The sequence below is a fragment of the Rhinolophus sinicus genome, chromosome 14, assembly GCF_057876585.1.
Source record: "Rhinolophus sinicus isolate RSI-liver-muscle chromosome 14, RSI-T2T, whole genome shotgun sequence".
NCBI classification, from domain to species: domain Eukaryota; kingdom Metazoa; phylum Chordata; class Mammalia; order Chiroptera; family Rhinolophidae; genus Rhinolophus; species Rhinolophus sinicus.
The window spans coordinates 52,443,819-52,457,196 of NC_142514.1; the positions used below are offsets into that span (position 1 = coordinate 52,443,819).

The following is a 13,378-nucleotide window of genomic DNA, read 5'->3' on the forward strand; positions in this document are numbered from 1 at the left end:
GAATAAATAAAGAAGATGATCTATCCTTTTGATTTATGAGGGTTTCCTTCAATAATTAGGGCAATGGCCTAAGAAGGAAAGTAAATATCTAATCTTCAATCCACAAAGTGACATAGAGATGTAGAAATACTTAATATCCTCTTTAAAATTGATGGAGAAAAAGGGATCAAAATTTTGCTAGCAAGAATAATAACTCAAATATCTCACGTGAACCCAAGTTTACATAGCAAGCAAACTTAGTGAGACTTTTTATAAGTTAAGAGAAAATTCAGATTCAAATAACTAATAGTTCTAAATATATTAACATGGCACTCAAACTTGGGAAGCTATGAACCCTACCTATAAAACAGAAAAATGTTATTAATTATATAACATAAACCTTGTATGCATCAACTATAACATTTAAAATAGAGTACTCAAATATGCTTCGGTTTGAGAGGTTATGAAAATGTATTCTATAATTTGACCAGAAAGTGGTATATTATGAGATCCTTTAAATACATAATCATAGACTTGCTCAAACTTGTTTCACTTAGGGGGCGGGGGTAATTCAAAATCATCTAAAGTAATTTTAAGCATTTTTGATTGATTACAATTTGAGATAGAATTTTTTTTTTTTCATTTCTAAAACATTCAGTTTCTCAGATCAGCAAATCCTGTTTTAGATTAAAATTTAGAGCCATTTCTGGAAAGAGAGGAGAAACAACTATTTAACCAACTTATACCTCTTTATGGGTCGGCAGCATCAACAAATCCTTTAACTCAGCAGTTACAAGAAATCCCTATGAACTTTTCAGAGCTAAATAACTTTAGCAGTTCCACTTTCTTCTTTAAATAGCCAGCAGCCAACATTCAAAATGAACTGCTAAATTCCTATATAACAAGATAAAGGTTGTTTCTAATATCAATAGCTTTTATCTCAATTTCATGTCACCCAGAAATGTTCACAGTTGAAAACAACGCTTAAAAACACACTTATAGCAATGGCTTATCTTTTCAGAGTATTTGTGGTTGAATTAGGAACACTGAAAATAAAACACAACAACTGAAATAAGTCCTTGACTTGTCTGTTTCAAGAAACCAAAATCTCCCACTATATTATTCCAAGAGTGGAAGTATAGGTTTTACTCCAGCTATTGTTCCCTTTAGAAACAGTAAATGCTGTTCTGTTTTGTAATGATTTTATAGTAATGAAATATCAAACCAAAGTAAATACTTTTTTAATAGCTACTCAGGAATTCTTGTAAACTCTCTACAGATCTGTTTGCCAAGATATTGCAGAAGCTAATCACCTTGCAACTCCTACACAATGTGATACAGATTTACTGCATAAGCCCTAAAGAATGAAATAAAAGATATTAGCCTCAATCAGGGTTAGATCACAAAATTCAAAGGGAGGGCAAATCACAGATAGACAAGGACAAGTAACAGACATGAGAGCAGTGCCACAAGCCTGTGGCCCATATTCAACTCAGTTTATGTCTATGACAATGAAGAGGTCTTATTTAATGGAGAAAGTACCCAGACATACTTTGTGAATGTATGTGGATACTGACCTGGACGTGTGACAGGACTAGAGGTAGTAGGCTCAATAATTTCTACAAAAAGGGAAAAGGAAAGAAAAGAAAAACATTTTGTGTATTAATCATACATAAAAGACAAACACTCATGAGACAATCAACAATCATGCAACATATACACACAGGTGGTCTTTTATTTGAAGACTTCCTTGACCTTGGAAACCACTGAACAAAAGCCAATCTCTGAGGTTTATAGGATGCCCCATCCCTGCCTTTGATATTAAGTCATCTTTCATTCTGAGTCCTTTCCACATTCTAACCCAGAGCATCACGCTGTGCTGTGCTAAGATTAAGGACTGACACTTAGCGTTCTCAAGCAACAGTTTTCAAAGCTTTCTTTTAGAAATACTAAAACCTATATGGAGAATGCCTTCTTCTGATGCCAGTCCCTGTAAAGTCATTCAATTAGTTGTTTCTTAATATATACTAAAACAAAAAACGGGTAACATTCAAATAAAGTTAAAATTTTAAGATAAATCTCATAAATTTTTAAGATAAACCTCATAGTTTATAAGTGTATAGACAGAATTTGGCCACTTAAAGGACTAATTATGTCTGCCTTCATGTTTCTATATTAAAAGTAAATACACACACACACGTACATATTTTGAATTACCTGAAAACATATTTGTATGACTACAAGGCACTGATGTCTGTTGTCTCGGCATAACTAAAGGATAACTACTGTGTTTCCCCGAAAACAAGACCTAGCCAGACCATCAGCTCTAATGAGTCTTTTGAAGCAAAAATTAATATAAGACCCGGTCTTATTTTACTATAACATAAGACCAGGTCGTATCTAACATAATATAATGTAAGACTGGGTCTTATATTTATTTTTGCTCCAAAAGATGCATTAGAACTGATGGTCCAGCTAGGTCTTATCTTCAGGGAAACAGGGTATGTCATTGGTGTATCAATATAATTTTCCAGCAAGTATCTAACAAATAGTAAACTCTATGGCATTTTAAATCATGGATGTACTTTTATTTAAGATTTTCATTTTTAACCTGTCTTTTAATAGCATTGCTTCTTTTCAAGTGTTAAATAGTGGTGATCATAAAAATAATAGTAATAGAAAGATTAAACACCATCATTGGCAATCCTAAAAGAATCATAAACAATTTTCATTGAAGGAGAACATAAATATCAGGAAAACATGACGTCTTTTAGGCACTCAAATAATGTAGTTTCCTGACAGACTTATTTCAGTACTAATTACACACAGTAATTAGTAGTACTAATTGCTACTCTCTTTTAACCTAGTTAGTAAGCATGTCCTATAATAGCAAAAACAAAACAAAACAACAACAAAAGAAACCAGTCTAGATTGACTCTTAGAACCAAACATGGTGAATGTGGCTATTAGAGGTAAAAGCTCAGACCTTCATGAAAAATCTTACCTCTGAGCAAGATTTGCCTCCTTTCTCAGTTATGTTCCCACGACCTACAAGAGATGTTATAGAACCAAGAAAAAAAATTGTTTTGTTTTAAATTTGCTAACTTGTTCAGGGCCCTTGCTGTCTTTCACTGATTCTTCCACTGATAGGGCAATGACAATTACCAATTCCATTCAATAGTGAACTCACTCCTTACTTGTAGTCGAGTTCAGCTTCTGGTTTGGATAATAAAACCCTAGTTTAACAGGAGTTATAAAATGGAGTTGCAAAAAGTAAAAAATAAATAAAAAAAAAACGTTTCTGGAGATCAATTTTTTGAGGGACTAAAGTCTGTATGTGTCCCAGTTTTGGGCGGTGATTCCCTGGGTCATTTCTTGACTGTTCTGGGCTAATGGATCATGTAAGAGGTTCAAGACAGCTGACTAGGATCATGGCTTAGGTTACAGTAGATCTGGGAAGGCGGAATACAACTTTTGAAGGGAGACATTGTCAAATGGTCAAATAATTAGTCAGATAAACAACTACAATTAAAAATTCAAAAGTCTGGTCATCCATCTGGCAGTGTGATTTGATGTCATTGAGAACTGACAATTACTTAGGTAACTCTGCATTAGATTACTTAAAAATGTGGGACATTTTTCCTATCCCAAGGACGGTTATATATAAATTCACAATTAATATTTCAATTCCTTCTATGTGTTAAGTAATATTCTAGGTGGTGGGGTTATAGCAGCTAATAAAACAGTAAAAAAAATGCCTGGTCTCATGGAGCCTATAGATTGTATAATGTAGGGCTTTAACATATTAGAGCATTTAATTCTTATGCTAAAATTCCATGATGTATAAAAAGTCATTAACACTGCTCTAATTTAAAAACTGCACTTTTGATAGGGTGGCATAAACCCTCAAATATTTTTATGCTTTATGCTTTCAAATTAAAAAAAAAATCTTCAAAAATAATAAAAAAAAAGTGTTAAACTTAGTTTAATGTTATATAGTAAATCTCATTAACATATAATAACAGTGTGTAGTCAAATGACAGGATTTTATAATTTAAAAGAGAAATGAAAGCATAAAATGATTTGAAAGGTTGACGCTTAATCAGTATCTTTATTCATGGGAAAACTAAATTCAGTAGGACAATGGACAGAGTTTTTTATGTTCAGTAATTTGGACTTTTAAACTTCAATTTCTTCAACTCTGGGTTCCATTGTTTTGAATTTCTAATGCTGATCTGAGCATTCATTGAAAAGACGGTGTGGCATACAATGGCAACTTCATTTCAATGAGAGGATGGTACAGACAGCTATCCTTTTGAACCAAGCTCTTCGTTGTACTTGCTTACGTAAACCTAAATAGCTTATGTAAAGCCACATTGTCTCATAAGAAAGGCATTTAAATGAATACAAAAATTTAGGGCATGAAAAATTATGTTGCATGCAGGATCCACTCCATAATTTAGTTTTAGTTTCATAGTCAACACATAATTTAGTTTCATCGTCAATACAAGACACTTCGTCTCATATAAGCCAAGATACAATAGAATCTCTAGGGAGGTAATTTTATGTAAAATAAGAACTGGAACCAGAAAAGTTGGTTGAATTTATAATTCAGATTATAAAAAACTAGGTATCACACATAGGAATGGATGGGCATGAAACAGAAGAGAAACCAGACGAAGCAAGGTCAAAGGGCCCAGGTTGGGAAAGCTGGTGCTGAGGGTTATGGATAAGAGACAGCTAGGTTCCTGGATGTGAGACAGTTTGGTGAGTTAGAAAGGACCTAGATAAAACAGGGATTAACTCTCAAACCTGACATTATTCAGCGGCACGATGGTGAGCAAATTCATGAACCTCTCTAACCCCACAGTGTCCTCAGCGGTGGGATGTAGATAGTAGCTCCTTTGTAGGGTTGTTGGTAGGATTAAAGATACTTTATCTAAACAGTCAAGTGAGAATGAGTAGCAGTATTAGTTTTTGTGATAGAATTGAATGGAAAAATTAATATCCAAATCAATGAAGAGAGTGTTAGCATTTGGGGAGGTTTAACTTTACTAAGTAGAAGGAAAGATGGAGAACATCATGAGCAGTTGAAACTTTATAAATAACAAAAATTCAATTAAAAAGGTTAAAAATTATGCTTTTGGGGAATTATTAGGTTGGTGCAAAAGTAACTGCAGTTGAAAAGTTTAAAAATAATTGCAAAAACTGCAATTACTTTTATACCAACCTAATATTTGGGAGTCACATTGGCTCTTGGAAGATAACTATAGAATGCAGGGCATTGAACAGTTTTGATTTAGGTAAGAGTTGAAATGTATAGATCAAAATCTTATAATTTTTGTGAAAAAGAAATGCACTTTAATTTTAATATGGGGCTTTGGTGCCAAATTGTAGGCATATATTATTAAGATACACTGAGGTATTTTAAAATCATTTCCCTCTTATATCTCCAAATAAATTATAATGATCCCACTAACTCAACACAGACAAAATCTTTTTTATAAATAATGATATTTTATTACTTAGAAAATACAGTCTGGGTAATGGTTGAAGCTGGCTAGGTGCAATAAATCTGCTATAGATTTCCTTATAGTCTTCAGATATTGATTCAATTTTTCAGGAACTACTTTTTGAACAGCTGTTATAACAACAGTAATTATTATTATTATATTAATAACAATTACTGACATTTATTGAATTTGAACTATGTGCCAGGCACAGTTACATATATTAATTCATTTTCTTCTCCCAAGAACTCTGTGAGGTACTATTTTTAATACCCCCTTTACAGGGTAGACAATGAAGCACGGAGAGATTAACTACCTTACTCATATTCACACAGCTAATAAGGAATAGAAATGGGAGAGATGCTATGCTAGGATGTCTTAGCATTTTACTTTCTCACCTTCCAGAAGAAATACTGTGCTCACTTTCATTATAATTACTTAAATGGGACATTCGTATACAAGGGATCTTACAATTCTTCACTACTATTAGCTTTCCCAATAATAGGGCTAATTTTTCCATTAGAGGTAGTTAATAAGTGAGTGGCTTCTATCACCAACAATGGAAGAGAGGCAAATTCAATGTTAATTGTGAGGCTTCTATAATAGAGGCTGCTGCATAGAGAAAAGGGTTTCTAACACATGATTTTCAAATCTTGTTCTCATATTCCAAGCCAAGGCTAAATATAGTTGTTTGCTTCTGTGTAAGCCTTGATGCCATAGAGGGACAATTCTCCAAATAGCTCAGAGTACATTATCATAACTAGAATACACAATCAAATAAGAATCTTGAACTTGTAAACTCCCATTCTGTTAACACAGTAGTTTGACCAGATATTGCTTAGCTTTCAAAAACATTGGTTGTTTTTATGTGGATCAGATTGGAGGGGTTGTTTCATCGTCTTAGCAATCAACTTATAAACAGTGAAATATTCTTCAGGAGGTGCCAAGTGGGCTCTCCTGATGAACAACAGTAAATGTTCTCCGTGAGACGTTCTCATGTGTCTCATTATGTGGAGAATCAGAGTGAGCGCTCCAGGGCTAACGGCAGAATATATCATTGTGGACAATTGTATTACTGTAGGGAATGGCTTCAGCAAAGAGATGGTTTTAATTGTACATAAAACGGAGGTGAAGAGAAGTTCACCAAGACAGACATTTTCAACAGTTATTTGGAAAAACGAGGTGTCGTGAAAAACAAGCTTTTACTTTGTTAGTAAATGTGATTTGGCCATAACAGGAGGAAGTGCTATTAAAACAAGGTATTGAGGAAACAGTGTATTATCGGAAGAAGCCATTTGCAATGACCCTTTCTATAGACTTCATTAGCTATTGTCTTAATTATTTTTTTTTTTTACGCTGTAGATACAACATAGTGTTAGAATTGTCTAGTATCAAACCCCTTCACTTCTGTGTATTTTGGAAGTTCCTATATGGATGGTTTCTAGGCTGTTATTTTATCTTTATGTTATTACACAGCTGTGATGTGTGTGAGTTATGTTTTAGACTGTTGAGAGATAACATGATTGTGTGTTGAGACACGGCAGAAATTAATCCTTTTGGTTGCCATGGTTTCACCTGAAAGCACTGACTCCTAATCATTGTGGAGTGGAAGTGGTGTCATTTTCACAATAGAATGAAGAGGATGTTGTCCTGAAAAGACCACGGTTAGTGCTGATGAAAGCCACAGAAGACAGATGCTGAGCTAGGTCGGACACAAAAAGCAGAAAAGGCAACCCTTCCTTTTACCTTCATGGGGAGGCTTACAAAGTGTATGTCAGGTCTCTTAGGGCACGGGAATACCAGAGACTTTGTGCAGTGAGGACAATTTAGACATCACACTTTTGCTTCCAGAGAAGACACACATGATCCGTGAACATTCACGGGGCTGTAGCTGACATCAGTGCCCACACAGTATCACTGTTTAACACAAATAGCACTGCCCTGGTAATCAGAAGACTTAGGTTCCATCCCATCTGCTAACTTTAGGTGTGTGATTCTAACCCACGCTCACTTTTCTGATACATAATTAAGAAGTTATAGTAGTTGGCCTACATACTTCACTGTATTATTTTTGTTTCCACATTGTTGTTTAAAAGATGGTTTCACACAGTGGTTAATCATAGTTTGTTCTGCAGGACACCTACCTAAGACTCAACCTTAGGTCCAATACTTGGAAGCTATTTACCCTCTCTATGTTTATACATTTAATAAAATGAAGATAATGATAATATCTACATTCAACATTATAGCAAGGGTAAAAGCGATAATGCATACAAATTACTTCACACCATGACTGCCTGGAAAATAATTAATCATGGGTCTATAAAAGTTACCTTATTTTTAATTGAAATCATGATAAATGACCTTTACAACCATTTTAGCACAATCAACACTTTATGTTATTATAAGTGACTACCACATAATTCACCCTTAAAAGTAAATATTTTTTCCCTCAAGAAAACCATTTATATTAACAAAAAAAAGAATTGCAAATATATTTCCAAAAGGTTCTAAAGGGAAGGCTACCTGTCAACATTAGCTGCACTCAACCACCTACAATTCACAGTAACTTTACAAATGCACAAGATTATGCTGCATTTATTTTGAAGAAACAGCTTTTGTGCCTAGTGGAAGAAATGTGCTACATGTAGCTATTGTTTGCAGATGTTTGAGTGTGTTTGTATATATGATAGGGTAAAGGAGGATTTGCAGAGGCATAAGAATTAGAGTGTTGCATTAAGTATTTCTATATGTGTGCATATACCTCCAGGATCCATATGAAGACAAAGCCCTATGTCAAAACTAAATAAAAAGCATGTCTGTTATCATCCTGGTTAATATCCCGAGGTATAAATGTTTCTGTACTTAATCTTGGTCAATACTACTTCTCTGAATATAAAATATCCTCTCAGTAGACCCCAAATAAATCCTGAGTGAGGAAAACAGTTTCTGTAGGAACAAAGGAGCATTCATAATACATGGTACATTCCTACAGTTGATAATATTAATAAAATGACTCTCTAAACTGATAGTATTTACAGTTGCTCCAATATATTTCTGTACTGGATGAGATTTTGAGAGAACAATTTTGGAAGAATTTTGGTCCATGCTATGGAATACTGTGGATTGAAATGTTTGTCCCAGACTTCTAAGTAAACTACCGGCTTTCAGTAAATATAACAGTAACTTAAAAAGCCAGTGAAGAACTTTAGATTTTAGTGAATATTTCATATGGCATTCTGATGCCGGACTGTGTGACTTTCATCATTATATAGATAATCTCTGGAAAGGATCTGATGAGAGTGTGGTGTTATTTCTGAAATATACCGCCCAATACCACAGAAGAATAAATGTCTCAGCTTTTAGCAAACTCACTTGGTTTCTTCTCTAATACAAATTAGAATAAAAATCAAAGTTAAGGCGATATAGTTAAAGATAAAACAAGGATCCAAAAGAGAAGTATTAACTACTGATATATTTATAAACGTCCATTGTATTGATGTCATGTAAGGAAATGCAGGACCCAGGCACCTGGTAATTAAGACTATTTATTATATCTGAAATGTACAAAATCCTAATTACTTCCAATGACTGAATTGCAAGCTGTGAGCCCTTTCCAACTCTTCCCTGCATATGACAGAGGAATGGCTTTTTGTGACTGCCTCAGGATTTTTGTTGGCACGGGGATCCTCAAGGAATTGGCAAATGGCCAGAAGGTCTGCAATACCCATTTCACTGAATTAGCACGTTACTCATCGGTTTGACACTTTGAATCTAAAAGGTAATTTGATGAGTTCAGATCCACACTATTACTATGACTTAGTCATGTGAGGTACACCTTTAATATGGTTGGAGTCATACAGAAATGGATTCAAATTTCTGCCATATACTAGCAGATCGTAGGTAAGGTGGGTTTTTCAAGATGAATAACCAAGATGAGACACCTAACACAGTGACTGGCATAGAGGAGGAAGATACCAATGTTTGTATCCTTCCTTTCTGATAGAGATCCAAAATCTCTGATATCACAGAAAAATGTTCTCAATCTCTAATTATTCCTCAGCCTTATTTGGGCAATATATTTATACACACAGAGCAATAAAGAAAACTAAAAACTAGTAATAAAAAGGCAGCTTGAGGATGGTGACACATGTCCCGTGAGTATTGTCTTCACTGAAGATATGCCAACTGAGTCCATCTCTTGGCCAAAGTGAAGCAGCCTCCAATGCCAAACTCTTTGACAAGGAACGTGCTATGGGATATCTGTGATAAGCGCTGAAGTGAGCTGCACTCAGGTGCAGCTTCTGTGAGTCAGGTGAGTAAGGACAGGTTCAATACAGAACCAGTAGAAATGTACAGGCTGGCAGAATGTGTTTCTACAGTCGTCCCATGCTCTGTTTGAAGCCATGTGGCAATGATTCAGCTTTCTGGGATACTAATACTAGCAGAAAACCAGCGACTATTGGTTATACCATTGGTTCAGCAAAGAAAAAAAAAATATCACAGAGCAGGGAAAAGCCTTGAGAGATGACCACACAGAGGATTTCCTAGAGAAGAGCTGCCTGATTATTGCCACATGGACAAATCAGATTATTTTGGAGTTATTAATTCCTTTTTCAACATACCCTTTGAGTGTATTCTATTCTCCTGACATTATGCTAGGTGTGGATAAGATGGAGAATAGGACAAATTCCCTTCTCTTTAAAATACATTGTATTGGCAATAAATAAAATAACATAATTGCATAATTTATACTGTAGTAAGAACTATGGAAAACATATACAGGGTACTTTAGGAGCATGTGGCAGGGGAATCCATCATGTAACTATGACACGTGGTTAGGGAAACCCTCTCTGAGACCTGATACACTAAACTTGAGCTTCCATATTTGACTTGTGTGCTTTCTTCAGGTTGGTGACAGACCACAACAGAAACAGATGTCAGATGGGTTCATTGCTGATGTGAGCCTGCTGACATCAACTTTAGCTACTGCTTAGTCTGCACCGGACAGTGCTCTTGAGAATACGAGATGTGGAGAGGGGATGACACGATGTGCTCTCTGAATAGCAAAGTATCGAGTAAATAATCCCAGTTAGAAGCAGAGGATACAGCTTGAAGAAATCTTAGCGGCTATCCTGATCCCACCAGCTCATCTAAAAGATGAGAAAAATGAGTCCCAGACAGATACAGTGATGTGCCCAAGTCATACAGCCAGTAAATTACCGAGATGGAATTGGAAGCTCAGTCTTTTCACTCCCAATCCAGTGACAATGAAGAAGAGAGAAACTTTTGCAATGCTCTATCCAACATTAGTCTAAAAATGGCAAATCAAAGAGAGCCAAGTCGTCCTAGTAATGTGCCAGAATAGATGGTATCATAATTTCACTCCTGTCATAACATTTAGTCCTCATAACTATATAAGGCAAGGAGAGCAAGCGACTGAAGATCAAGGATTCCACAAGCAATCTTACTTGGTGTCAAATTCTGACCCAACCAATTCTGGAGCACATTCAACTTTGGAACATTTTTTTACTTTGTCTTCAATTGACTTGAAAAAGTGCAAATGTGTATATGGGTATATAATAGACTATAAGGTGAGTGTAATAGAGTGTAATGTGAGAGTGTAATGTTACACACACACAGATACATACATGTATATATAGATATACATGTTACATGATATGAACATACATATCACAATAAAATTTTTGTTTATTGATTTCCTAGCTTTATCACTAGAGTATAAGCATCACACGACAGGGACTTTGTTTTGCTACTGTTTTCTCAATGCCTAGAACACTGCCTGGCACATAGTAGATGCTCAATAAATATTTACTAGATGAATGCACGAGCATGTGTACAATTGCACGCACATGCACACGCGGTCTGATAAGTTCATGAACTTGTTGCAATGATATTGCTAACCTTTTTGATATCAGAAGGATTATTCATTATGAATTTGTATCAACTGGACAAACAGTTAACCAAGTTTACTATTTGGAAGTGCTGAAAAGGCTGTGTGAAAAAGTTAGACAACCTGAACTTTTCACCAACAATTCATGGCTCTTGCATCACGACAATGCACCAGCTCACACGGCACTGTCTGTGAGGGAGTTTTTAGCCAGTAAACATATAACTGTATTGGAACACCCTCCCTACTCACCTGATCTTGTCCCCAGTGACTTCTTTCTTTACCAGAAGATTAAAGGATATATTGAAAGGATATATATGTGTTTGATGACATTCAGGACATCCAAGGTAATACGATGACAACTCTGATGGCCATCCCAGAAAGAGTTCCAAAATTGCCTTGAAGGGTGGACTAGGCGCTGGTGTTGGTTCATAGCTTCCCAAGAGGAGTACTTTGAAGGTGACTAATGATATTCAGTAATGAGGGATGTAGCACTTTTTCTAGGAGGAGTTCACTAACTTAATTGTCTGACCTTGTGTATGGGTGCATCTGCTCATGTGTGAAAATTGTGATGTGGATATTTGTTCATACATATATGTCATGCATACGTGACAATTCCACAAAATCTGCTGAAACAGGAGAATTCATGGAGAGTAGTGACTCACAGACTCCAACCAAATATCTTAAGGTTGCAGTTCAAATAGGTTGCTAAAAAGAGTTCTATTACTGAGTCCAAATGGAAGTTTCAGCTTTGCGCACATATGAAAGATTTTCTTCTTAATTAGGCAGGATTGAAACAGTCACTACTACATAAACTGAAACAGTAAAGTCTGACCAAAAAACTTGCTGCCCTGACCATATAATAATTTTTCGATATTTTATTTATGCGCTTGCTATTTAATTCTAAAATGTTTCATTATCACAAATAAAGAAAAGACAGGTAATGCAGGAGAGCATAATGAATTGGACTTAAATGTGTCCTAATTGCACAACCTACTATACATACATGAAAGAAATACATAGGATTTCAGTCAAGTTTAGTTTTAGAGAACAAACTGTTTGCAAGCTCACTGCATATTGATATTACTTGATCTGTATCTTCCAGTAGAGGTGATTAATACCAAGACATTTAACAGATGCAGAAACAATTTAAATTTACAAACTTGAGCAGAATATCAATTTTGACTGATTTTTACCCCAAATTATGTATTTCAGTGAAGCAAGTCATTTTCAGGCACACAGAATTAAACTCTTGGGAAATGAATTCAGGGAATAGCATCAGTTGGTTAAGACGGGTAGAATCCTTAGTCATTAAATTCATATTAGGTTTTAGGTCTTACATGAAGTCAAAGTAGTTCGTTTAGCAATATTTGTTTGTGTGACTTCCTTTGTTCACCACAGCTGTGTTTGAGGAAGATGCACTCATTGAGGCAATTGTCAGAAAACAACCTTATCTATGAACATAGTCATTCTCCCTTATTCCCAGAGGATATATTCCAAGACCCCCGGTGGATACCTGAAACTGGAAATAGTACCAAACTCTCTCTCTATATTATATTTTTTCCTATACATACACATATACATACCTTTTCACTGAAAGAAAGCATGTTATGGCTTCTCTTTGGCATATCCAAATTGCTGGCATTACCACTCTTGTGCTTTGGGGCCATTATTAAGTGAAATAATGGTTATGTGAACACTACTAGCACTGCGCTACAACAACAGTCGATCTGATAATCAAGGTGGCTACTGAGTGAGTAAAGGGTGAGCAGGGAGCATATGTACAGCATGGAGACACTGGACAAAGGGATGATTCACATCCTGGGCAGGTGTGAGATTTGATCACACTGTTCAGAATGTTGCACAACTGAAAACATATGAATCATTTCTGGAATTTTCCATTTAATATTTTCAGACCCCAGTTGACTGCAGATAGCTGAAACCACAGAAAGAGAAACCACAGATAAGGGAGGACTGC

The 13,378-nt window shown here is 35.4% G+C and overlaps 1 protein-coding gene across 2 annotated transcripts in view; it reads right to left on the bottom strand.

Moving 5' to 3' along the window:
• NEGR1 (neuronal growth regulator 1) overlaps positions 1–13,378 on the bottom strand; it is an 840,333-nt gene that overhangs the window by 116,204 nt on the left and 710,751 nt on the right. Inside the window, exon 7 of one of the 2 annotated variants that reach the window (XM_074334947.2) lies at positions 1,557–1,598. The exons of the other annotated variant lie outside the window; for it this stretch is intronic. Within the exon in view, the coding sequence (XP_074191048.1) occupies positions 1,557–1,598 (42 nt within the window). The remainder of the gene's footprint in view (positions 1–1,556; positions 1,599–13,378) is intronic. 2 annotated transcript variants of the gene reach the window in all.